The sequence below is a fragment of the Balearica regulorum genome, chromosome 1, assembly GCF_011004875.1.
Source record: "Balearica regulorum gibbericeps isolate bBalReg1 chromosome 1, bBalReg1.pri, whole genome shotgun sequence".
Taxonomy (NCBI): domain Eukaryota; kingdom Metazoa; phylum Chordata; class Aves; order Gruiformes; family Gruidae; genus Balearica; species Balearica regulorum.
Window position 1 is genome coordinate 66847935 of NC_046184.1, and position 27957 is coordinate 66875891.

Here is a 27957-nt window from a genome sequence, read left to right on the forward strand (position 1 = left end):
TTTTTCTAATGGTAAAAGTACACTATAAAGTAGTTTGCGAGCCATAGTTATGATTTATAGAATAGTCTCAGGTGTCTGCACATTAATTATGATCTATTAATAATATATATATTAATTGATCATTCATTTTATAATTACTTTGCAAGGATCTAGCCCATCAGTGCTAGCTTTGAACAAAACCACACAAAGAACAGAAATCTACTGGAAGGACTTTCAGGGTATGTTGCTGATCCTGGACACAAACTGTGTCTTGTTCATTAGCATTTCTTCTCAGTCATGAAAACTAGCTTCACAAAGTGACCTCATTCTAGGAGCTAGGCCTTTAAGAAAACGAAAGTATTTTGAGACTTGTGATTAAAGCAGGAGAAGTAGCAAGATTGTGGAAGCTACAGGTGGTTCCATATGGCTGAATCTAATTCTGCGATACTCGGTGAATTCTCCTTATTGTTTAAATCACTTAATCATTTGCTTGGTTTTACTTTTAAATGCAATTTTTCTTTTGTATTAGCCCTTCCTCTCAAGTTCTCTCATCCATCCTGCGTGCTACATGAGCACCTTTTCTGTGCTGTAAAATCTTCACAGTCCTTCCTTCCTGACTCATTTTTGTCTCTTTTGAGATGCTTCTATTTTCTTAACTTTCACAACTTTCAGAATCTCTCCAAACTTGCTACACTTTTTTTTGGTTTTTGAGGAAATGGCTACAAAAAGAGAGACACAGAAAACATAATTCCAGCTTAGTCCTCTAGGCTTTGGAAGGTCTGTTTTCTCATCTTCCAGCCTTTGACACCTTGCATGGTGCTGATGGCATTGCTGTATGTTAACAAAAGGTTGGTTGTGATTATTTTATTGTCTATGTTCAATGGACTTAAGTGCTTTTACTAGCTATCAAGTGTTTACACCACTGGGTTGCATTTACAGAGGCATCTTTTGTTACAGATGACCCACAGTCCCGTAAAGCTCCTCAAGGGGCTCTGCACTAGCCTAGAGGAACTCTTCTGCTGGTTTAAACAGGCACAGACCAACATTTCCTACTGTCCCACTGCTGCCCAACACATGTATTCAAAGGGCCCAACTGGGCCCTGCGTTGTGACTGGGTGGAGGCAGGGATCCCCTTGCACTGGGATGACGAGACCCCTTCCTCGAGGCCACCCGGAAAGAGAAGCCGGCCTGTCCTGGGCCCACTATTTTAAGAGACCATTGTGACAGATCTGACTAGACAGTGGACAATAGCAGGACCCATGCAAACCTCTCCCTTAGGGACAAAGCAAGGCACAGGGCCACCTCACGCCACACATCCCTTCCCCACGAAGCAGGTGGCAGGCCGTACTCTCCCAGGACGCCCTGCTCCCCACCTGCCGCCAGGGCCGTCGCTCGGGTCCCTCGTCCGCACAACGCTCCGGAGGAGCGCCGGGTCCCGCCCGGCAGTTTGACGCCTCAGCCCCTGAACGCAGAGACCCCCGATGCAAGGGCGGCCCCCGGGAGGGGGGGTGGGGGGCACCCTGACCTTCACAGGGAGACGTCCCGCCCCCTCGCACACGCCAACGAGTAACGGTCCCCACCCTCCCCGCGTCACGTGAGGCGCGGCGGCGCAGAGCGGGAAGGCAGACGGGCAAGTCAGACGGCGCCGGCGATTGGGAGGCAGCCCGGGACCTTCGCCATGAGCCCCGCCCCCGCCCCGCCCCGGCCTTCCGCCGCCGCTATATCAGGCGGGGGGCGGGCGGTGGGGCGGGCCTGAGCGTGTGCGGGCACCGAGGTGAGCGGGGAGGCGGGAGCGAGGCGGTGCGGGGCCGGCCGCGGACTTCTGCAGCCTGGCGGCGGCGGTGGCGGCCGCCGCAGCGCGAGCGACAGCGCGAGCAGGCGCAGGAAGCGGCGGTGAAGGAGAATGAGAAGGAGAATCCCCGGGACGGCGACGCCGGCGGGAAGGAGCCTGCCGCTGCTCTCCTTTCCCTTCTCCTCCGCCGTGGCGGCGAGGCGTACCGTCCCTGGCAAGGGCGGCGTGAGGGGCTGACCCCGGGCTCCCCCCTCGGCGGGCATCGGAGCCGGTGGGGTGCGGAGGCACCTCCCTGCCCGCCGGCGGGGGCAGGGGCTGAGCGGGGGTCCCGGGGAAATGCAGGTTTTTCTCTTCCCCGGCCGCTCACCTCCCTTTGCCGTGGGCGGCTTGTGCCCGCTGGGGTGATGTGCCGCAGGCCTCCCCGGCGGGCAGGGAGACAGAAATGTGGTGTCATTGCTTTCCAGGAGCGGGTGTAAGTAGTTGAAGATGAGGGTGGTGGAGCATCTCTTACAGAAATTCTCTGTTCAAGGTTAAAGCCCAGCCCCTCCCATCAAAGCTGGTGTCTTGCTGTGGCACAAGTGCATCTTTTGGATGGGTGTAGGCAGAAACCAATTCCTCATGAAGAATAATGCCGTTGTAACGGAGTGTGCTGTTTGCTTTATTAAGCAATTTTTTGTCTTCACTTTTTCAGTTGAAATTTTTTTAGTTTAAATATTTGGTTGATTGCTGCAAAGGTCATGAAGGGGTAAAACTGATTTAATGGGAGGTGAGAAGAAGAGAGGCTCTGCATTCAGGCACGCCACTTCTAAATCTTGATTCAGGCTGCAGGCTGGATGCAAGGCTGGCAGCGTGATTTGCAATTGCTTGCTTGCAGTTTTTTCGCTGTGGGTGATGTGTGCAGGAAACCCGCCTAGTTTTCATATGGGCACTATATTGGGTTTCTGGAATCATCCCCTGTGCTGTCTGATTCTGCCTATGTAAAGGATTTCTGGTGTCTGGATGGGTGGGGAGACTTGAACAATACAAAGTTTGCCTTGCTTTGAAATTCCTGTTACAGATATTTTGAAAGGGGGAGGGAGAAAAGTGAAAGATTGTGATGAATTCTTACTGAGGCTCAATTTTGTGGCTACGTGTTCTGAATGTATGATAAGAAAAGATGTAACATAAGGGGGGAGGGGGGGGGTCGAGAAAGAACTAAATAAAAAGAGTCTCTTTGCAGCTCCATCCATTTCAATGGTGCAGCTTTCCCAAGCCCCTTTCCGTCGCCCATCATCACCTTCAGGCCGGTCAAAGGAGGGGGAGGATAAGAGCATGAAGGCGGCCAAGCAGCAGGTGAACCCCTCTGGGGAGAGCCAACCTCCCTCCAGCCCCCTGCAGTCTGCGCTGAACTCGGCAGCCTCTCCTTCCCAGGCATATGAGACTTACATTGATAATGGGCTTATCTGCCTCAAACACAAGATCAGGAACATTGAGAAAAAGAAGGTAACTTGTTTTTCTTTGGTATGGCATGTAGCTAAACTGCTAATTGTAAGAACTCATTGCTTATTTTATAATAGCACAGAGAGTAATCATGGATTAAAATAACCTGTGAAAGGACCTAAATGTGGATTTGCTAGTGACTTTTTGTTATCATTTATACCTCCTGTATCGTGAAGAATGGTGTTCTTTACTCTTACTGTTCTGAAATGGGCTACTTGCATTTGATGCTGTGTGAGCATAACATTATTGTTTTAGAGAATCAGGAATGCAGCTAACTATAAACCTGCTCTCAGCTGTTGGCTTTACAGTGCATGTCCAATAGTTAGCAAAAGTAATTGAATGTTGATCAAAACTGGGGTGCTTCTCTAATAGACCGAATCAGTTCGGAACTAACTTGAAACTGATTTGGAGATGGTTCAGTGTTGCAGGAATCTTCGTATTTCTTCTATTGATTACATGCATCTAATATTAGGATGTAGAGATGTATGTAAAACTGGAAATGAGAACAGTGTTTGCTCTGACTCATGGAAATGTCAAATTATATTAAATATGTATTGCCCTTCACTTTGCGTGGATCTTTGACTTCTATATTTTAAATGGTCAAATGTTATTCACTAGAAAGCTTTTATACAGAAAGCCTCCAAAGCCTGCTCTTTGTTTGAACTGTGGTTTTGTGGGGTGAGTGGGGGGAACAGAATAGTGTTAATAAGAACTGAGATGATGATACACCTAAAAAATTGTGGCTATAGCTGGTCAGGTTTTTGCATTCTAAGACTTTCAGTTGATTGGCAGGTGACTGAAGGCTATGTGCATGGTTTTTAATTGGGGAAAAATGATATTTTCTGTAAGATAATAGAAATAATGATGATGCTGCTTATGGCACTGGATCAGAATTACAAGTAAAGCAATTGTACAAGTATGTTCTGCTTTTTCTAAATGTCTGAAAAGCTATGTGTTATGTCTTAGGATGAAGAGAGGGAAGGGAGTAGATCAGACTTCTGGCCATGTGGCTAGGGGACTTGATCCTCCTGCAGGAGATGCAGTATTACTGCTGTCTCATGTCATGCATCATGCTGTAATTTTGAATAATGTCAGATAAGTGTGTCTTCCTTGTGTGATTAACCAACGTGGTGTTGTATTCTAATTCTGACCAAGGAAGCTTATTTTTCAATTTCTCAAGTATCTTTGATTTTTTTCATATGAATGATAATATGGTGTCACCAGCAAATGAAAGTGTGATTTACTAGAATGACTAGAGAGTGTTCCTAGTCCTAGGCTTTGACAGGTACTGTGTCAGTAAAACCCGATGTGACTAGATATACAAATGAAATAATATTCATCTTCATGGCAGTGAACTCCCCTTTCTTTTCCCTGTGTGTAAAAAGAAGCTTGTAATACCTAATAGTTTGTATAGTTTAATCAGCTTTTAAAAACTGTTTCAGTATATTAGAAATCTTATTTCTTCCCTAAAAACATTAGTCCACTTTCTTAGGAAATAGTGCTGTAGAATCCTGATGACATAACTGAAGCCAGATTTTGAAAGACATAATCTGGAAAATTAAGTAGGATTATTCAAGGATAAGATAACTAAATTCCAGCATTGACTTGCAAAAGCTAAAAAAAAAAAAAAAAAATCCTAATTTAAAATAAGGGCACTGAATGTGTTTGGAGTCCCTTAAAGATCTACTGTCAATGTATTAGTAATTATTAAATGAAATAAAGGTAGCAAGTAAGAAATGAAAGATCAAAGATGGAAAAGGCAGTCCTGGAGACTGAGACTGCCTAATCAATGGCATAAAAAACTTTCCATGTTTCTTTCTCCTGAAAATGAGAGGAAGTAGTAAAATTCCTATGCTGTTGTAATATGTGGATTACTTGAAATACAGAGAGAATATGTAACTTCATTTGTATCCCATACTCCACATATGACAGAAATCAATATAAAAACTTTACTTTGGATTTTCCTACAGCTCAAACTAGAAGACTACAAAGATCGCCTGAAGAAGGGAGAAGCTCTCAATCAAGACCAGTTGGTAAGTTTGTTTTATGCAGGAGTGTTTGGCCTCAAAACCTTCCAACATGTCAGAAGGGATAGGTTGCTGAAGGAGATGGTGGTGTAGTTTTGCAGAAGTAATGCCTGCAGGCTTGCAATGGTATTATTCATGAAACCAAATGGACGTGTTATTGGTAATTAAGCTGAATGGTGAGCCCATAAGCTTTGTCTCCTGCTTTAACCTTCATGTTGTGTACTGAAGTAATAGAAGGTCCTTGTTTATCTTTGCTCTGTAGACTTTCAGCTTCAGTGCTCCTGTACCTTTATTTCTTGATGAGGTGTCTGTATGCAGCTTATCTATAGGGCATTGCAGTGTTAGAAGCCAAGCTTCAAGACTTCTAAGGTAGCTAATTAATCCTCATGACTTCTTCATTAACAGCTGTGTCCTGTTTTGACTGGGATAGAGTTAATTTTCTTCCTAGCAGTGAGTATAGTGCTGTGTTTTGGATTTAGGATGAGAATAATGTTGATAATACACTGATGTTTTAGTTGTTGCTAGGCAGTGTTTACACCAAGTCAAGGACTTTTCAGCTTCTCATACTGCCCTGCCAGTGAGGATGCTGGGGGTGCCCAACAGTCTGGGAGGGGACGTGGCCAAGACAGCTGACCCAAATTGGCAAAGGGATATTCTGTACCATATGATGTCATGCTCGGTATATAACTGGGGGGAGGCTTGTCAGGGACTGGGACCACAGCTCAGGAACCATCTGGGCAGTGGTAGTCTGTGGGTGGTCAGCAATTGTGCTATGCATCACTTGTTTTATATATTCTATTATTAGTCACATTCTCTGACTTTTCTGTCCTATTAAACTATCTTTACCTCAACCCATGAGTTTTACCTTTTTTTCTGGTTCTTTCCCCCATCCCACTGGGATGATGGGGAGTGAGTGAATGGCTGTGTGATTGTTCTAGGGGTCTGCTGGGTTAAACCATGACGTGGTGTTACCTGAAATTGCCTCTTGGCTGCACAGTGCTGTTGGTCACAAGTAGCTGTTAAAGTATTACTGACAAACAGTCCCTGTTGGTAAAAGGAAGATGCTGGTCTAACTTGGATGAGATCTGAAGGCTTCCCTAACACAAGAGTGTAGCTGTGAGTTACTTGGGAACACTCCCCTGTCCTAGTGCTGCCATTAGGTAGCTGGGAGTTGCCAGCACTTTCAAGTGCTGTTAGAACAGTATGTCTGTTTTGTACCTAAGGCTGCTGGAGTTTAGAATGCCAGGATGCAAGATCACTACTCAACAAATGGGATCCACTTTGTGGAGTTAACTTAAACTTGCCTGATGTTAAAACAGTGGCTCTGGCTTTTTTCCTGTCTTGGATAGAATGGATTCTAGAACTGAAACTAGATTTCTGTAAGTGAAAGCTATTGATTCTTAAGCATGTCTGAGCAGTATGTCACACAATCCAAAGGGTTTACTGCTGTAGTCATCTAGAAGTCACATTTTTAAAACGTACTTCACGCATGCTACAGAACAATTGTGAGATAAAGGGCACTGACTCTTCAGTGGTAGTCCTGATCCTGCTAATGAACCAGTTGGAAAAATACTTCATCGACTTAACTTTAACACAGTGCAGCGGTATGAGAACACAAATACTATTTCTGATTCTCTGAATCATTTGTAAATGAGAACTAGATAAATGGGGTAAGAGGGGAAATGATAACTTGCTACTTAAAAGCAGGGTAGATCTATTGGAGTAAATGATCATTTAGCATTTAACTACAAAGTCTGTAGCCTCTTGCCATCTCAAGTGCAGAAGTAAACAAATTAAATCTAATGGTTTGAAGTAGGATGATGCTCTTTTTTAATTCCTCTAAACTTAATCTCAGGTGGGCAAGAGCCTTTTGGATTTGGATCATAGGTATTAAATACAATCTGCTTTTTTGTCTTGTTTTGTAACTTGTTTTTCAGTTGCTTAGGAACACACATGGAATTTGCACATGTCCCAGATCTTATTGGGACAGTAGATTAGGAGAAATTTCTTCACCAAAAGGGTTGTCAAGCTCTGGAACAGGCTGCCCAGGGAAGTGGTTGAGTCACCATCCCTGGAGGTATTTAAGAGATGTAGATGTGGCACTTAGGGACATGGTTTAGTGGTTGGACTTTGCAGTGCTAGGTTAATGGTTGGACTTGATGATCTTAAAGGTCTCTTCTAGCCAAAACAATTTTGATTAAGTTTTTGTCATGGCACTATGAAACACTTATCAACACTAACACTACTTTGAAAGAGCTCTATGTTAGACTGATGGGCCCATTCTAGGAAAACTTCTGATACTATGTCATAAGCATAAACCAAACTGAGTGTAAAATGCATGTGAACAACTGAAATTAAACTTAACTTGTTACTTCCTAGGTATGTCTTATGGTGTGAGGATATGGGCAGCATGTCTGAACTACAGCATTCTGCTCTCTTCAGAGCTGTCAAGGAGAGTTATAAACTGACTCCTTAGTGGGGGAAAATTCATAAAAATAGGGTACATCAAAATGCAATTAATCTACTTGGAGCAGTCTTTTTGAAGACTGGCTAGTAAAATATTGGTTGAAGCCATTAGCGGAGACAGGAACACTACTTTATTTGTTGAAACTAGATTTGAAAGACTTTTCTGAAAGTAGACTTGCCTTCTGTATTGTTTTTGCTTTCTGAAGTTTGTACTGTAAAGGCATTCAGCTAAGCATCAGGCTAAAAGATCTGTGCTGAACTTGTCTGTCTCCTATATTCCTTCCAGGCTTTCATATTAGTATCTGATTTAAAGTAGCTGTTTACCTCTAATTGCAGAGACCTATGGGAACAAAAGGAAAAATTAAATAACTGGTATCCAGGCTTTCCTGTTTCAACATTGGTATAAAAGTATTGCCCAAGATGTTGCCTGAGAAGTCTGATACAGGCAAACTTGTAGGATATCTGTGTGATGGTATGAGCTGGCTTTGTACTTCTCAGACAGTCATGGGTAAATGATATTCACAGCTAAACTTAAAGTTCCAGTTACAGACATAGCATTTTTAAAGCAGTTACATTTCCAGAAAATTATGCAGTAAATGACTAGTTCTCAATGTGAATTTAAGTACAAGGGGATTGAGATGCAACCAGTGGTCTTAGATAAAAATGTATTTTTTATGTTTACTCCTTTGTAGGAGGCAGTGGAGAAATACGATGAAGTAGTACACAACTTGGAATTTGCCAAGGAACTTCAGAAGACTTTTTCAGGACTTAGCCAAGATGTAAGTATAAAATGCTCTTCCCTATATTTTCAGGAGGTAGCTGCAAAGTTTGTGCTACTCTTCTAATGGCTACACTTATATGCCAATATGCAGAATACTAGGAAGTTTCTATCTTGGAACCTGGGAGAACAATGTGCTTAAACTGTCTGGAGTAGTCAGTAGAGCAGAGTAAATGTTGACAATTTTGTGTGCCATTGACCTCCACAATATTGTTATTCACTGTGTACCCCTGTAAGAACTTGTGCTTAAATAAACTGAGTCATTGGAACTCAGCTGTGTTTGAGATTTACTCCAGTTTACTTAGGTTTGTCATCTTGCTGGTAGCTTGTTCCTGAGGTAGGCTCATCCCCTGCACAGTTGCAGACTGGCAACCTTAGACTGAGGACCAGTAGATTAAGAAGAACTGATTATTTGGTACTTGTTAACCAGTTGTATCTAGTTCTGGTCACTGGACACACTGAAGTTTACCTATAGCCTTTGTGTATCCAGTGGTGGGCATCCAAATGGCTGGGGCTGGAGCATGAGACCTGTGAGGAAAACCTGGAAGAACTGGGCTTCGGGCCTGGTAAAGTGAAGGCTCAGCAAGAGGTGTAATATTACAACCTTTAAATAACAAAGGTTACTGAAAGGATGGAGCCAGGCTTTTCTCTGAGATGTGGTAGGACAAGGAATGATCATAAATTGAAATAGTAGTTTCCCAATAGGTAGGGAAAATGGTCACTCTGAGGATAACTGAGAACTAGTGGGCTGCCTAGAGAAGTAGTAAAATCTGTCCTTTCAAGGCCTGACTGCACAAAGCTCTAAGGAATCTGGTCTTGATTTGGTGTATCCTTTGTTCTGGAGGCTGGGCTAGATGACATCCCAAGATCCCTTCTAAATGGAATGTGTTGATGTTTCCAGTGAGGGAAAGTGCTGGGGCTAAATTGCTTTGTTTTCAGTGAGAAGTACAGCTCTCAGTAAAATTTTATTGAAGCTTGTGGAGTTTGCCACTTATTCTGCTGTAGTTGTTTCTAATTATGGCAAGTCACAGATTTACTGCTTTATTTGGGTCTTTATTCAGGGTTTAAAGTGCTACATACATTATTTTGTGTAAGCAAGTGTTTTATCTTTGGAGAAACTGGTCTCTTGGCTCATGTAAACACTATCCTTATGAAAAGATCTGATCCAAGGTAATGCTTGGGATGCTAAACATGATTAGTCACTGCTCTGGCACTATTTCTCTGCTGCTTAGAGAATACTGAAGGACTGGTAAAATTACTTGTCTCAGTGTTGACTGAGACCCAAACAATTTTGCTAGAGAGGATTTTCTTGTATATGTAGTAACTCTAGGTAGTGCAGTAAATCTCTCAAAGCACTATGTGAGCAGAAATTTAAGAGCCTTTTCTGCAGTGTTGCTGCTTTGGGTTCCCTCAGTCATTGTATGTTGAACATGGAAACTACTGTGCTGAATGTCAAAACTTGGATTGCTTCATGTTGCATCCTCAGAAATGAAGGATTGTGACCCAGTGTATCTTTCTGTAGGTGTTTTTAGTAATCCAGCATTAACTTCTACCAGTTCACATTTGATCTTGAACTTATGCTATATTTAAAGGCTAACACAATGGTTTTTCCTTGGCTCTACTTCTACCAGTATGGATTCTACAGCCAATACCCATTACTGGAACACTTGGGGCTGTTCTGGCAACAACATCCTTATATTCTTTCCAGTGCATTCTAGAAAACTAAATTTTCATACATCTTGCAAAGAAACTTAAGATACCCTATATTGAGGCATTTTGGATTTTGCAGTTACTTGAATAGCTTCTGCTGCATAATTGGTACATGAGAAAGTTCTCCTCAAATGCATGGGGGTTGTTTGTTCTGTGATTTTTGTTGCTTATTTTGAGTGCTTCAGTCTTCTGCCAACAGAAATAAGAGTAACTGTAGGATTCTGCTGTATCATTTAACTTGGAATATTCAAAAGTGAAGAGGCATTTGTCTTGCTAGGAGAAATTTGAGGCAAATTACTAACTTCATATGATAAATGTTAAAGGTCAGCTAGACTTAGATTTGTGCATTTGTATCAATTCATTATATTCAACTATGAAAGCTGTTATAATAAAGCAACTAGCAGGCATAATCAGGATCTAAATATCATAAAAGCATATCACAAGTGAAGCTACCAGTATCTAGTTTGACTAAAAGCTAGATGTGTAGAGAATTAGTAGGTAAATGGGGAGCTCTTCCAGAGGAGGAGCTTGAAAGATCTTGGGTATCTGAAGAGAGAATTAGGAGCTTCTGTTATCTAACCAAAATTGGTATCTATTTTGATCAACATAGGATGATCAGTACTGGAACTTGATGTGTTTTATCCTAGAACCCTGTTACTAAACCATTGTGTTTAACTGTGGAATTCATGTATTAAAATAGCTGCTGAAAGCACAGAGGAAGGCTCAGCGAAGAGAGAGTCTACTGAAGCTTGAAGCAGAGAAGAAAAAACTGCGTACAATACTCCAAGTCCAGTATGTGCTGCAGAACTTCACTCAAGAGCATGTTCAGAAAGATTTCAAAGGTGGTGTGAATGGTGCAATATATTTGCCTTCTAAAGAACTAGACTACCTCATAAGATTTGCAAAACTGACATGTCCAGAAAGAAATGAGAACTTGAGGTAAGTTCAAGATTTTTTTTGTCTAATTGGTATGCTTCATTCATTACAGTAGATGTCCTCTGTTTGACACTGCCATGTCTTGAAATATTATGTTTTGGGACACTAATTAAAATTCTATTCAGTACACTTGCTTTAGTCTGAGATTAGGAAAGTAGCAGATTTAACTCACTGAGTGTCAAAGGAAAGCCGCAGTAATTACAGCCTCAGTTGTGCAAGCTACACACAAGCCCTGCCACCCTATGTCTCCCTGTGAGGTTGAGAGGGGAGAGTCCTATACCATTATAAGCAGGGAGGTTGGTGGTGTGCTGCTTCCCTGAGGTCTCACTGTTCATGAAATGAAAAAAGTGCAGTAAACACAGGAGAACTGTTCTATATTCCATTCACATGATGATCCAGATGTACTTCTTTATTCCAAAGGAGTGTAAGGTGGTAGTCCTGAGGCTCTCTTGCTATTACCTTCAAAGTAGTCTTTAAAAATTTGAACGTTTTGATACCTGTGCACTAAATGTCGTACATCTTAAGGTAATAAGTTGTCAACAGATGTAATGTATGTCACTATTAACTTGGCATCATGCTTGTGCGATGATGCTTGTTTAGCATGACAGCCTAAGATAGTATACTAAGAATTGTATTTAAATATGGAAAAAGCAGTTATTAGGTGGTAAATTGAAACACTATGGCTAAGATTATTTCCATATTCAAAATTACCTAAGTTCCTGAAACTTGTAATCACTTGTCATATGCTAAACTTGCCTAATCGAACAGCTAGTTATAAAAAGCCACACAATAAGTCTCATCTCAGTGTAATAACTTTTGTTTCTAGCTTATTCTCATTGTATTATGCTTCTACAAGAAGTATAATCCCTTCCTTTGGGATACTAAATTTCATCTTGGTGGACTTCAACAATCCATTGTCTGGAGGGTGTGAGGTGGATCATGGACCTATGCCCAAGTTTCTCAATAACTAGCAGAGTGGCAGGAGCTGTTGGTAGTTGCCCCTGCATGTGTGCATCCAATAAACAAGATGATCAGCTGATTAAACAGCAATTGTTTCCCTGTCAAGGAATCCTGGCTTGGAGTGAAGGCCAGCCATATAGTGTTGTGGGATAGTGCTAGGCTCTCTAATCTGTCTTAATTACCAGAAAAGACCTTGTCTTTGCTAGATTAAATCACATACAAACAGTACAGATGAATCACTTTCAGTAGTGGATAATGGGCTTAGGATTCACTCCTTGGATACAGCCTTCATTTAGAAGATTAAACATTGGTCAGCCTCTTAAAAGGAGGGGTGTTGGGATACTGCAACACTTGATCTTGGCTATGATTCTACCTGGTAAAACTGTCATTTGTTCTAGTGTTGAAGACCAGATGGAACAATCATCTCTCTACTTCTGGGACCTTTTAGAAGGAAGTGAGAAACCTGTGGTTGGAACAACATGTGAGTGTCTTATAGAGAAATAAGATCTGAAATTTCTGTGCTATTTAAACATCTTAAAACCAGTGAATATACATGGAAGGCCATTAAATTAAGCATTTTCAAGTGCTGTGTATAACTCAGTTATCCAAAGATGAACTGTTGTTTGTGTTAAGTTCTGGTTTTTAAGTATAGATCAATAACAATATAGCATGTTTCCTTTTTCCAGGTAAAAAACTTACTTTTCTACCAATGTACTAGCACCTTTTTGAGGAATAATGATGACAGTAATTCAAAGGCTGATGCATCAATAACTTGCAGAACCAGCAGTGGGAAGCTTTTTGGATAGTTATGTGCAAATAGGTTAAGATTGGAACACTGTTCCCAGCTGTTAAATACTTAGTTGAGTATACTGATGTATATTAGAAAGCTTCATTGGCCCCAGGCTGAAGGTCCCACAGCACTGAAAATTCTTTCCTCTTCTAGCAATTCCAGGTTCATACCTGTTGTCTGACTACAGTAAAGGATACAACACAAAGGAGGGATAGTCATTAATGGAACTTGCTGTGATCTCTAATCATGCACAGTTTTCCTTTGGCCTGTTACAAGTGTCCTTACTTTTTGAGCACACCAAAATCTGTCAAAGCCAGATATTTTTCTTCCATCTGTGGCTTAGTTTCAAAAAAACTTGGTTGTAAGCCAACATATGCATTCTGTGTTCCTGTTGCTTATAGGAACTATAAGAACTTGCTTATGAGGAAGCTGTCCTTACTTGAGTTGTAGTGTCTTTCCTGCTGCAAACAGACCTTGCTTGTCTTGTCTGCTTCAAACTTGTAATGGCTGTGTGGCACTAATCTTTCATTTGTCATTGACAATGTTAATTGAAACTGTTAGACCAGAGCACTAAGGTACCCTATGTAATTTCAACATTCAGATAGCTGAACTGACAACTAAGTGTTAACTCTTCTCATATGGTTCTGGACAAAGTGCAAGCTGGCCTTGTATCGCTACTGGCTGGTAACTTTAGCCTTGTATCTGTTGACATGAATTGATAGTTGCCTAGTTATCCTGGACTCCAAACTCTTGTAGCTTTTTGGTTATCATCTAAACAATTCTTGTGACTATTTTTTGTCAGTATCTATATCCCTTTAGTGTTAGTCTTGCATCCTTTTGTGTGCAAGCTAAACTTCAGATAAAGCTGTTATGACTTCTTATTAGTGTTTATTGCCTTGGAAGACAATTTTTTATATCCATATTAAATTTTAGCTACTCCCCTTGTTTATATGGTTGTCACTGGTAGAAGTGATCTTTCACTGAATATTCTTCCGGTTTTCAAGGCTGCCCTGTCTCTAGCTCCTCTGAAACAATTTCTATTGTCACTACTGCTTCTGAGGTCTTACATGCTAAGCTGCTGTCTCCTTTTTTTGCATGAAGGAGGAAACTGGACAGTGCGTCTCAGAGTAGAGAGTTAATTTTCCTTCAACCGTGTCAGCTTTGACTCTTTTGCAGAACTTCAGAGGATTAAGTTCAGTCTGGAACAGTCTCTTGCTTTTTTCCCTCCCTGCTTGTTTTTGCAGTTAAGTTTTCCTTCTGAGACTTACCATCCTATCATTGGGAAGTGGGTCTTGCAGGGTAGCCCCGTAGTGACTTTGTTTAGCTTTACCTATGCTGCAGTCTGCACAACTGTTTTTAGTATCAATGCTGGCTAGCTTATAGATGGTAAACAAATCCCTTTCTACGCATGTGGGAGACCAGGTGGCTCAGTGTTTACCTTGTGTGCATTTAAACACAAGCTGCAGTCTTACCCCTGGATAGCAGAGATGTTTTCAGTTGTAATATGTAAAGCAGTTTAACAAATATTTCCTTTACTAAGACATTTCATTGCTGTAACTTGGTAAGATGTGTGAGTTGAAGTTGCAATTTATATAGAGGGAGGAAGTAAGGAGTAATCTGAATACCCTTAATTTCAGATTTTCACATCTTAACTTCATGGATTTTTACTCTTCAGATAAACACATGAAGGACCTGTTATCCAAACTTCTAGACTCTGGCTACTTTGAAAGTATTCCAACTCCTCGCACCGCTGTGCCAGTAAAAGAATTGGAAGAAGAAGTAAATAGAAAATCTGAGAGAACAAGGCAGATGTCAAAAGGAGAGTCTGTCAAAGAACCAGGTGGAATATTACAGGGTTCAATCTATGTATCATAATGTTGAGATAAGCTTTAACTGAGCATTGACTTTGCATAGCTTGATGCTAAATCTAATCCGGTGCTGTAGTTTACTTGCAATGTAGTAACTAAAATGGAACCTGCAAAGGCTTACAGCCTTAGTCTGGCTAATAATGTAGAAAAATCTAATTTATAGTAATAGGGTGTTTATGCCTTCTGAGCAAGTCTCCATGTTGAAGATGTGAGAATTGTTTGGTGTAGGGAATGTTACATATTAACAATAATCAAATTATAGATGCTACAAAATGTTTCTTGCTTAACTCTAGACTTCTGCAAATGTAAAACTGAATCAGAAAATAAAAGTTTGTCTAAAAATAGTATGTTAAATGACAAGCTGAGCTTTCAGAATATCTGGTTTAGCAACTGGCACTACTATATTTAAATAGAATTAAAGACTTGCTACTGTTTGGTCTGCCTTTCTGCATCTGATCAGTTGAAACAAATTAACATCCTTTCTCTAGAATCCATTATGGAGCTTATGAAGTCTGAAATACAACCACAGGAGGTAAGATACTCACTGCTAATTGCTTTCCTTTTAGTATTGTGATTTATCAGAGACATAACTGCACTTCTACAGCCCTTCTTAACTTAAAAAGGGAGTCTGAACAGCAACTTAGGTGTTCCTTTATGTAGGAAGCATTAAAGACTTGGTTGCATTTCTATTTCTAACCCTAAAGTTATGGCTTCTCTTGGGTATTTTGGGATAAATGCGGCAGCATTACATGAAGCAGTATAGTACTTTAATGCTCTGGTACTTTCCTGAATAAACCAAAGCATCAACCTTTAGAGTGGAAACACACTGATCTTTTGTGTACTATGGATTAGAGAAAATACGCATCTACTAAAGCTGTCTCTAGAAGCTAAGCTTATTGCAGTAGGCTTGATACTAGTGAGGTTGAGAATGATGTAGGTCTTGCTCTGGTTTGTCAGAAAAGTAAGAATTCCAAAACAGACTTGCATGCACACCTCTTTCAACAGCCCTCAGACTCCTGAATTAAGTACTCGAGCTTCAACTGGCAACAGTATAAAAACCAAACTTTTGACTTGGTTCAAAAGATGGGGAGGAGGGGTGTCCTTTTGTAAGTGGAAATACTGGTTCTTAAAATGCTGAATCCCTATTTCCTATGTATCCCACTAGAGGGTGTACTCTAGAACAAGTTTTTGTAACCTACTGGTAATGCTGTTACCTGACTCTAAAGCTTTTCTGCTGACTTGTCAGAAAAAATCTCAGACAGTGAGCCTGGTACATTCTTCACTTTGTATATTTACTTCCTGCATATGGCAGTGGTAACTTCAGGACATCTTTGTTGAACTCTCAAACTTCTTGATAGTAAACGCAGCCTGGAGTTGTTGAAGCCCAGTGGTACTAAATCTGAGAATCTGGTGACTTTTTAGTACTTAAACTCTAAGAATGAGGGATATACTTGGTTATTGGGCCAAAGATTTTTGGGGGAGATGGTGCTCCTATGCTTAGCAGAATGTCTCCTAATATAATACCACAGAGCATTTTAGATGCTTAGGAGGAGAGCTGCCTTTATAAGAATCACACCTGAACTTGATATTGTCACTGCCTAGGAACATCAGTTAGCATTGAGGATAAGGGCAATAGATTCACTCAGCTCAAGTATGTGTCAGTTGTGCTGTTCAGGACTGTTTTGTGCTTCTGTGGCATGCCAAGCACAGCTAGTCTGCAGTGTTGTAGGATAAAGCCATGGCTGTCTACATAGCTTCTATGGCTAGTGCTTAAACTGTCTAGGTTCTGCTTTTAGTCAGAAATTTTCAGTAGCTGGGTGACCTAACTTAACTGACCTGAACTGTAGTAGCAAAATGTTTTCTTGGGAGCCATTAAGTTTCTTTGGTCTATATAGTTTCTCAACAGGCGTTATTTGCCTGAAGCAGAATACTCTGTCAAGAAGAAGCCAGAAGAGCCCAAATCTTGGGAACCTGAGTGTCCTAGAAAGCAAGACCCTCCAAAGTCCTGGGAAATGCTTGTTGATATTGAAGAGCAGAAACAAGAGACTTTGAAGCCTTGGGAAGCTCGTGTTAGGCAGCAAGAACCAAAAAGACCAGATTCTCCAAAGCCTTGGGAAGCTCGTGTTAAAGAGGAGGAACAGAAGCGTGAGTCTACAAAGCCCTGGGAGACCCGTGTTGAGGAGGAAGAACAGAAGAAGCAAGAAGCTCCAAAGGCCTGGGTAGCACGTGTCCGAGAGGAGCAGGAGTCCCCCAAGCACTGGGTAGCAAAGGGTAGGGAAGAGCAGGACCAGAAGAAACAGGAATCGCCTAAGCCATGGGTAGCAAAAGCTAGGGAAGAGCAGGAACAGAAAAAGCAGGAGCCCCCAAAACCTTGGGTAACCAAGGTTAAGGAAGAACCAGAACAAAAGCAGGAATCTCCAAAACCTTGGGTAACCCAAACTAGGGAGCAACCAGAACAAAAGAAGCCAGAGCCTGTGAAATCATGGGAAATGCCTGTTAGGGAAGAGCCAGAGCAAAAGAAGCAGGAGCCTGTGAAGGCTTGGGCTGCACATGTTAGGGAGGAGCCAGAACAAAAGAAGCAGGAGACTCGAGAGGCTTGGGAAAAAGCTGACAGGCAGCAGCAAGTGTCATCACAGCAGTTACAGAACCCTCCGAAGTCCTGGGGAGCTGCAAGTGTTGGGCCAAAGGAGCAGATGGGGCCAAAGAAGTTTGATATGGAACCCAAAGAAGTGAGTTGGCATATGTAGTATTACCTGTCATAAGCTTTTTCACAGTAGTTTATTGGACTAAAGCTACCTATTGGCAGAGGCTTTATTAGGTGCGTTTTGTAGGCCTGTATTTAGACTCCAATTTCATTCTTCCTTGGGGGAAATAATTCTGGCAACTAAACATTATATATGAATAGCAAGACGGCCTGCTTTGCTTTTTACATCAATGCAGTATTGCTATGTTTGAGCCTTGAATAACTGCTTTATGCCTAAGACAGAAGAATTAACTTAGTTCATCCCCAGCTATTGGCTCTGTCCACTGTTATCAGTACAAAGCAGGTATGACTCATCCAGGGATCAAATACTTTGTCTGTGGCTGCATGCAAATAGCACTTCAGTAATTTTTTAGGCTTTTGATTAAAATAGCTGCTGATTCAAGAGAGATTTAACGTCTAGATCAAGCAATACAAACTGTACAGGGGCTTAAATATGTATTTCCAGATGAATGCATAAGCCATACTGCTGTTCTGGAGAGTCTAACAATAGCATAGTTTGTTTTAGAAATGTAAAATGAAAGTTATTGCAGGGCTTACAGCTGAGCAGGCTGCTAGCCTCTGGTTGTATTACCTTCTTTCTCGCCTGTGCTTGGATAGTAACAATTCTGAATAGGTAAGATAATAGGCAAAGCAGAGTTCAGTTATGTCATTAAGAAGAGTGTTTAATTTAGAGTTAGACTTCAGAAAGAAAATATGGGGAATTGAGCAATTCTTTTGTACACAATGTTAGCACTACTATGTTTCTGCAAGAAAGCAGAAATCAATTCATTCCATATTACTCATAGCAAATGATTAAGCTTAAATCTTGTCAGTAAACTTGGCGTAACTGAAAAATTTTTGTGCCTAGAAGCGGGAACGCAAACAGAAGGCTGAACATGAAATTAAAAGAGTAGGTAACATGGACCACTTGGTAACAAAATGGGATTAAGGTGTTTCAACTTGATTCATCTTCACACTTAAGCTGAGTAGAATCTTGTGTCCACTGGTGGTGGTACAGCTACAAAACCTGGTCGCCTCATGCTAAGTAGCTCTGAGCACAAGTAGGTTTTTTGCACCCAACTATATGTAGTATTAATGTAACTGAAATTATCATATATTGGAATAGTTTCAAGCACTTTAAGATGCCTTGGAATTTCTAGTTCAGATTAACTGAAAGCTTAAATGCAGGATGCTTTCTAATGAGATGGGACTCTTATTTTTGTATAGAATGGGGAGATGGATGGCTTCAATAATGGTGGACAAAACTTTGATGCCGTAAGGAAAAAGGAGGGTCTCCAGTCAGTTGGAGAAACTTGCAAACTGCCTAGAAGTCTTCATAGTAATGCACAGGTGTGCAAGTCAGCCAAATTAATGCTGGGTTGCTGAATTAAGTAAACCATGTTTTTAAAGTATACAAACCTTGATTTACATAGTAGACCATAGTGAAACACCAGCTGGCTATATTTTTGCTTAGTAGCTATTGACAAATCCTAATATCAAAAGTATATTGAATGAGTAAATAATAGTGTACTGTCAACCTACCTCATTTCCATAACCACTTTTTAAAAAACAAATATCCTAATTTGACTTGAGGTGCATATAAAGAGCAATTAAAAACATTTTTAAAACTTGTCTTGCCTTTGCTTATGTGAAGAAAGAAGAGGCAATGCAGTGCTTGTCCTAGTTTTGGCAGGACAGTGCTATAGCTGGATCTACCTCACCCTCAGTGAGAACCTATAAATGACCTTTTACAGGATCTATCTACCATAGGCATGGTAGATAAAAGGCCTATGTCACTACTACTGCTTTCCAGAGCTGAAATTACCCTTTACTTCCTGAAATAACTGTTAGAGCTCTGAGACATCTTTAAACTGCTTGATTTTTGAGATCTTAAAATATGCTTATTAACTTAATGTACTATAAAGTGCAATACCTAAGAAGTTGAGCCTACAGTGGCAGCAGTGAGGTGATGTGCAGGCCTGTTAAACTGTTACTCTGTTTGTGCAACCTGTGGACCAGCAAACCTCATTAGAGCCGAATTTGTGGCCTGCTATGTGAAAGCAAAACAGTTTTTGGCTTTTGCTGTCATCCAGTACCATTTAATTCGTACCTGCTGTGAATGCTGCTCTGAGTAGAAAGCAAATGTTAATTGTGTATCTACATGGCACAGCTGGTGATCACTGTGATTACAGCTTAGGTATCACTGTTCCAGCTCATTTAGTACTCCACAGCTAGAAACCTAAAGAGGAATTGAGGTCCTGTATCATAGCATGGAGTTTTACTAGTATATGAGGTGGCTGACATGTATGTTAGAGTAGTATTATGTATGAATAGACATAACAGTCTCTAAAAAAAAATCAAGCTTTAACAGGAGTACCTAGTATATTGGCATTTTGACTAGTAAAATTCTGAAGTCTGTGTGCCTTTACATTGGTTTACTTGCAATGGTGTAACAGGTCCTAAAACAAATTCTCAGTTTTTCAACTTCATTTTTAGTCAGTTCTCTGGATATATGTTGAAACAGTTTTTTGCTGAATGCATACGTAGTACTGCAGTTCAGTTTAAGAAAATTATCTTGACAGCTTAGACCCTCAACTTACCAGCACTGTGTAAAACTAACCTGAATGTTGCTTGAACCACTAGTGTTAAGTAATCTCAGCATGTGTAAGTTCAATAATTTGTTAGCCCAGCTCACATCAAACTCAAATCTGCTACCAGCTTGTAGTGACTTCCAGAAACAGCATCTAACTGTAGGCTAGAAAGAAAACTTGGTTTCAAACCATCATAAGGATGTCAAGTACCTACTTTTTTTCAAAGCATCTCTTTTATAAAGGCATAACACCTGAAGTACTTAACTTTCTGATGCTTTTTCGTATGTGCTCTGTATTGCATTTAAATATTCCAGTTCTGAGTACCTAAGTACCGACAAGACAGCAGGTCAATATGAGGTAATATCACTGTAGCTACTTCTGGCTGGTGTATTTTAATATATATATGCAGGAACTAGAAAACTTTTACAGAATGGAGAGTCTCAATGTTTCAATCCTGGCTTAAAGCCCTAATATCATATATGTAACCCTGTATGCTTGCTCTTTTAGTTGAAGTAAAGAATACTACCAGCATAATGCACAGCGTATGACCTGGGGAAGGAGATGAAGACTAACAAACTGTAAAAGCATACAGAAGACTGTATCATCTTTGCAACCACAAGCAAAACACTGCAGTCTCTTCTGTTTCCATGCTCTTGGGGCTGTTTTTACTTGTTTGTGTTTAATGTACAAGTCTTATGTAGCTAGTAGATGATCTTTATAGCTTTAGGCACTGCCAGACTTGACCTGGTTAGGTGACTTAAAGGTGAAAAGCTTCTGTTACCCATTTGCCAACATACAGAACTAGCTTGGTAATGTACTTGTGTCTTGGTAAATTGTGGTGAGGAGGAACAGGCTAATAGAAGCACTAATCAGTTTGACCCATATTGAATTTACCATGACAGCAAGTGTTTTAAGATTAAGTTTGCTTGTAGTAAGGGGTAATAGTGATGGACAGGAAGATTCAGATTCTAGTAACTTAATCTATAATTAACTATGAGATTTAACTAAAACTGAGATTAACTTTATTCAACTGTATCTGTTGTCCTGCACTTAGATCCTTAACAGCTTTAGTTCCTGTTCATTATTGGAAACTATACACAATATAAACCTGCGTAGTCAGTAGTTAAAGGTAGTGCTTGTGCATCAGAAATTCTAGTTAAGATAGAGTAGTATAAAGTAAAACTTCTCACGGCTCAACAAGTAACTGTTGTGTGGGCCATGACTGAGTCCTCCAGAGTTGATGTGCTGCATGTACATGGATTATGCTAAACCCTGCAAGTTTCTTCCCTGTGCATGCTATTGGAATTTCTGTAGCTGCTAGTGATTTGTTTCAGATAACTGTTGAAGTGGAAATGTGAGAGTGTATTTGGGCTTGTTGTCCTTAAACTGGACAAAGAGCATTTCATCAATTTGTTTTGAATTTAATGTGACAATTAAATGTCATGACACATACCCTTCAGCTATGTAGTCTTCTAATGACTTCATACAAATACTCAACTATACCACTATACTGTGCATTGAAAGAGTAATCTCCTATTAGAAAGACAAATGTTTGTACTGTAGGAAATTAAAGGCTTTCACATGTTCCTGTGTCTCAACATTTGGGCCAGCTGAAATAATGCAACTGCTTAATGTCTCCAGACTTGCCTCCCTCTAGCTGCACAGACAAACATAAGAACAGCAAAGCTTTAGAGAATCACTAAAAATTGTGGGTTTAAAATACTTCTAACAAGCATACCTCTTCCCAAGCTGCTTTCAAAAGACATGTTAGACTTCTAGACAGTCTGTTATTGTTCTGTAAATAACTGGGCTTCTGCTATTGAAGGAGTCTACTATCATGATTTTTCTGATACCTTAGACTTGCCTATTCTTGGATATAATGTTTCCCTCTTTTGAAGTGAAAATTGGTTGTGTTGAACTGTTAAGGGACCATCTGAATCAAGGAGTAATAAGGCCCTGCAGAAGTCCTTGTTTAGCTGTAAAGTTAGGTTTCCATGTGGGAACACAGGTGTATTTTCATGCCAAACTGAAAAGTTTAGTGTAATACTTTCTGCAGGAGCCTGGTGCGTTGGGAGTATCTGGCTTGTTAATGGGAGCACTTTGGTCTAATCTTGAGTAACCTGTTTGCAATGTATCTCTTATGTACAGTTTATTCAGAACACCTGGAAATGCCATCCTAGTAAGATCTGTACTTATTGGCGTGGGCTCTACTGGGAGGAAGTATGTTTGAAACCTTGAGTGGTGCAGCTTTGATTTTTAAGTTTATTCTGGCCTTCAACTTCAATATGTGGGTTTCATTAGATGGAGGTGCCTAATTTTACACTAAATGCAGGCAGCTTATTGTCTTCTGTACGTATTGTAAAACTGAATGAAGTGAATTAGTTCTGTGGCTTAACTAGTTGTGACAACAATAAGCTGATTTTTTTAATGAAGTGAAAGTTTAATTCAGGAAATACTAATAACAGCACAGAATTCCTTGGCTCATGGTGTTTGACCTGTAGGTTGCTCTGGAATTATATTGGATAAGGCAGCTCGTCTGCTTCCAGATTTAATATCTTTTCTCCTTATTAGGTGCCTAAACCTGTACATCAGCCAGCTGCTGAATTTTGCTCTACTTCAACTCTTCCAAAAGATCCAGTATTGAGAAGGGAAAAACTTCAGGATCTGATGACTCAGATACAAGGGACTTACAACTTCATGCAAGTATGTTTTTCTCTGCTGTTGTAGCACAAAGCTCCAATTCCTACTGAGTTAGGGAAAACAGTGCTGACAATGTGTTTGCAGTGAATGAATTAATCTAGCTCTAATTAGCTAACAGCAACTTGTCAGATGAGTGTTTCATTTGTATCTAGAGTTCAATTTTTTTTCTCCCAAACAATCTCTTTTGAAAAGGAGTCCATTCTGGATTTTGATAAAGCTTCACCAAGTGCCATTGGTTCATCCCAACCACCTTCAGTTACTCCAGCAAGTAGTCCTGTAGGTAGGTAACACTGTATGTGTAAATTCTATGTCAGCTTTTGCAAGCACTAATAGGGTTTGCTTGGGCTGTAGATAAGTAGGCATGGTGAAGGCAGCTTGTCTAATTATAAAGAATATCAAGGTCTGATTAAAAAAAGGCAGCTCAAGCCACTTACCTGCTTATTTGTTGCTGGAGGTGGCTTAAGTTGGTATATCTGCCTGGAAATGGAATGCTTGTATAATCACTGATTGGCATGTGCATCTAAAACCAGGTGCAGAATTGACATGCTGTATCCGTGTAACAAACTCATCTAGATGTGGTGTATATACACCACAAGCTGTGAATGAGCTCAGGATAGAGTAGTTATCTAGCTGTGCTTAAACTGGAACATTCCACAATGGGCCACGTTAAAACTGTTTGGGTGGCTCTGAGCTGTAAATCGCAGTTACCCAGTTTATTAAATATTTAATTGTTTTTTAATCTGGGAAGTGGGTATCTCTATGTGGTAGAAGTATTTTTATCATTGAGTACCTGTCCTTTTACAAAAAAGAAACTGAAGTTTTCAGTTGGGTGTAGTTTACTGATGCTAAGTCTAATTATAGATATCTAAATATACTGTATATGCTAAAAATAGTGTGCATCTTCATACACCAAACGTTTTCAAAAAGTAGAAGTGCACACTAAAACTATATGTAACGTTTGCATTTAAAAGTAAATGTTGCTTAACACATTCTTTTTTTACAGCTTCAAAAGAACAGAAACTGCCAAGTCAGAGTGATTTTCTCCAACAGCCCCTTCAAGTAAGTTGAAGTTAGGACTGCCCTGAAGAGGCAGAGTTGGACCCAAGGAATGATACAGAGGTTATTCACTAGAATAGACTTAGTACTTTAATTGGTTTTCTTATTGTAAGTAGTTTTCTAACAAATTTCGTATAACTTAGTAGCTTGCAAGTCTGAGATAGCTCAAATGCTGACAAAGCTGGCTGCTCTTCTGCTTGAAAAGCAGCAACAAATGTTTGAAACTTCTTGAAGTAAACCACTGCTGAAGACATGCTGAAATAGTTTGAATATTTAACCCATAGGTTCAAGTCATAGCTAATAGTTGTGTGCAGGAGAACATGCTGCTTTTTTTCCGAGGTAGTACATGTCTTCATCTTTGAGATCCTCACTTATGCCAAAGTATACAGTGTCTCAAGCTTTGGCAGCCATGGTTAAGTGAATCTTAAATTCACTTACTGTGTGTGCATGTCTTGCTACATTGGCTTTTAAATAGGTTTCCTTGCCACTAACAAAAATTCCTAAGAAACTTTGACTAACTGGTCAAAGCACTTCAGCTCTTGCCTCATTCTGAGGTTTACTTGGAAATGCCCAGAGTATGGGTTTCAGTGAAACCAAACATTTAAGATAATTCTTCAAAACCTTATCCCAATTTTCTCTTTGTGCAAGGCTGCTGCTTCATCCATGACACTGCATGGTTCAAATACTTCCTTAGCATCTGCTGATCAGACTCTTTCTGGCTCCGAAACTGAAGACTTGGTGACACCACAGACACCACAGGTAATACCCCTGGGGTTCACTGGCATTCAAAGATCTGTGCAATAGCCAGCCCTAACAGAAAGCTGTGGCGAGGCCTTTCCTGAATAACTATCTTGAACAATATACAGCTGCAGGATGCAAGTAACAGCAATAGTATAGCCTATGTTCTGGAATACTTAGAGGTGGATGGAAAAGTCTTCCTAATACTGCATGACTGCAAAGTGAACAGTCTGCCTCTTGAAATGGGAAGGGTGTGGGATGAAAAATGCTGGCTAGAAAGTGTGGTGCATATTCTTGTGGGAACATAAGAGCAGCATAAATATTTGCTTCGGTTATGGTGTAGATAGTCCCTCTAATGACAACACAGAGGATGCATAAATTGGGATTGGTATTGTCATGAAATAGCAGACTTCTGTGTGAGCTGAAGATTGAGATGTGTTCTCTCAAGCACTAACTGAAGAAATACTGGGAATGTGACTTCCTGATATTCAGCTAAGACCTCAGACTTTGCTCTCTTAACTGTATTTATGTGCAGTTAAATCTTCAGCTAACACTCAAATATGGTTTAGAGCTGAAAATAGTGTTTCAATTTATGCAGATCACTGTCTTAAAGATCTCTTGCTAAGTGTTGCTGTGTTGAGGAACACAGCTGGGTCTTGCCTGTTGGACTCTCTAATAGATTATATGTAGATTATAATGGGAAAGTGTTCGTGTTTTTAAAATGTTTTTTGCTGATGTACATGCTATCAGTATACTCTGCGTGTAGCATTTACTCTATTCCTCAATATGCTGTATAGTTGAATATAACAGTCTTGACAAGGATATTACAGTCTTGCTGCCTGTTGAATCAGCAGTTTTGGCCTGGTTCTTGACACCTTCTCTCACTTCTACAGTGTCATAAGACTTGTGCTGACAAGGATTAAATAATCTGGCTGTTTAATATGCATCCAGAAGACCTGTGCTGTGCTATAATGTAGAACATCTAATTTAGTAGAATGTTCTGAGTTTTTTGCAAACTTCCTGTTTGGAATTAGGGTTGCTTGTGCCCAGCATATCCCTAGTCTCTTAGACTTGAAGTGTGGTGCCTGTCTTTTCCAGTCCTGCTTCTCATGGAAAGCAGTAGATAAGTTTTGTTTGATCCCAGCACAACCAGGGAATACACCCCATGGTGACAGTGCACTTTCCTAGTATGCAAGTGCAGCTCTATCTGATGCAGCTGTGATGGTATAATGGTGAGGATGGGACTGGTGGTCTTTAGCTCTAGACTGTGTATCTAAGTATAAGCAACTGTTGTGGCTTAATCTGGCTAGCAGCTAAAACAACCACATAGCTGTTTGCTCACACCTCCCCCAGAATCAAAAATGAAAAAATAAAACTTGTGGGTTGAGATAAAGACAATTTAGTATGGCAGAAAAGGAAGTTGATGGTGATAAAGCAAGTGATGAACAGCACAATTTCTCACCACCTGAAGTCAATGTTCAGCAAGACCCCAAGCTGCCCTGCCTCATGGCCCACACCCTAGTTATATACTGAGCATGATGTCATTTGGTATGGAATATTCCTTTGGCCAGTTTGGGGCAGCTGACCTGGCTGTGTCCCCTCCCAGCTTCTTGGGTGCCCCCCGCCTTCTCATTGGCAGGGCAGTATGAGAAGCTGAAAAGTCCTCGACTGCTTGGCAACAACCAAAACATCAGTGTGTTATCAACATTATTCTCATCCTAAATCCATAACCCAGCACTATACCAGCTGCTAGGAAGAAAATTAACTCTATCCCTGCCAAAACCAGGACAGTGACTCTTAAACTTAGCATCACAAGTGTGAGCTAATTATAGAACACAAAGGCAAACCAAAGTGTGGCTCTGAAGCCTTGTTCAACAGCTTACCAGAAGTTTAACATCAGACATGTCTTTCCATTTAATTCAGTGAGATGGGTGTGTGTTGCAGATTTGATTGTAAATAGCTGCTGGAAGCAATCTACAGTTCTTAAAATTACTTGACTTTACAGGGCTAGTTGTACAACCTGTTGTGTAAGGAGGGTAATCAAGTCTGAATCTCTAAAGCTATTTACTTGAAGCTTTTAGTTAAGATGACTATCTGGTACACTTACTTTGGACTTAATGTTTGTCAGGGTCTTTTAAAATCCACTTGTTTCAACTTATGCACTAGTTATTTCATAGCTCTACCAGAACTTTGTTCTGTGTGCAATACTTGTAATAGCAGATACATGTATGGCTTCTTCTAGGTATCAGCATCACTTTCTCAAGAGACTGAGAAATATACTTCTCAGCCACTGTATCAGACAAGTACACGTATTTCTGAGCCACTGATACCTAAAAAGATTGAAGTTGCCCAGGTGAGCCATCACAAATATTGGTAAGGTAAATATATTGGCTACTGAAATGTGTCTAGAGCCTCACATTCCCTTTGACTTCTGATTCTTACAAATATTGATATTCTAAATCAACACTTCATTTTGCTATCTGCACAGATGAGACTTAATGCTGGTTAATGCTTTGTCTGGACAACTCAGCATAGTTTCTAATCTCAAACATAATTAGGTTGGGAGGGGGAAAAAAAAATCAACCCCCACAAACTTCCTAAGTTCCTTTGGAAAAGTCACTTTTAATATCAGCCAGAGAATCATCTTCCTATAAATGGAACAGAAGGTGTTCTGTGTTTCCGTAGTAGTGGGGAAAAATACCTATGTCTCTTTATTGTGAAATTATTACAATGAGGGGTAGGTATAGTAGCACATAGACACATTTCACTTAATCAGCAGAGACTGCAATAGAAGTACTGTTTGCTGAGAATGCACAGCAAGATTTGAAATTGTAAGCAAAAGCTATTTTGTAGCTCTACTATGTCCAAATGTCATCCTGTAGAAACTGCTGACTTCTGTCAGTCTAGGCTTTAGAACAAATTAACTGCTTCTGTTACTGCCTGATAACTATCAAGTGACCTTCCATCACATTTGTTCTTCCCTCAGGCAACTATTCCCCTCCCAAGTGAGCCACAGTCACCATTACCTACTTCAAGCGCTTCCATGTCGCCAGTACCACCAGCGCAAAGCTTTCAGTCTCCTCCAGCAAGTAGCAGTTCTGTCACAATAACAGCAGCTCCCTTTCAGGCTATGCAGACTGTAAGTATGCAACTTGAGGCCACAGAAGAACAACTGACAATAATGCTAATAACTTAGCCCTAATACTGGGGAACTGGCTCCCCTTGATAAAGTACAGAACTTGATAGATAATTTTGATGTTTTAATGTTACAAACCTAGATTAGAACTCTGCTTCTCCAATGCCTTCAGAACTTAAACCAGATCACCTGAGAATAGAGATCCTGG

At 40.4% G+C, this 27957-nt stretch overlaps 1 protein-coding gene across 5 annotated transcripts in view; it reads left to right on the forward strand.

The window, feature by feature from the left end:
• The first annotated feature begins 1614 nt into the window (after positions 1-1614).
• Positions 1615-27957, forward strand: part of CAPRIN2 (caprin family member 2) — a 36759-nt gene continuing 10416 nt past the window's right edge. For 2 of the 5 annotated variants that reach the window (XM_075756181.1, XM_075756192.1), the window contains exons 1-15: positions 1766-2243; positions 3014-3253; positions 5221-5283; positions 8436-8522; positions 10932-11170; positions 12526-12608; positions 14593-14757; positions 15274-15317; positions 16681-17514; positions 22691-22822; positions 23012-23099; positions 23823-23878; positions 24524-24634; positions 26856-26966; positions 27600-27752. In XM_075756181.1, the coding sequence (XP_075612296.1) occupies positions 2214-2243; positions 3014-3253; positions 5221-5283; positions 8436-8522; positions 10932-11170; positions 12526-12608; positions 14593-14757; positions 15274-15317; positions 16681-17514; positions 22691-22822; positions 23012-23099; positions 23823-23878; positions 24524-24634; positions 26856-26966; positions 27600-27752 (2436 nt within the window). In that variant the 5' untranslated portion in view covers positions 1766-2213. The other 3 variants (XM_075756198.1, XM_075756209.1, XM_075756206.1) reach the window with 3 other exon arrangements.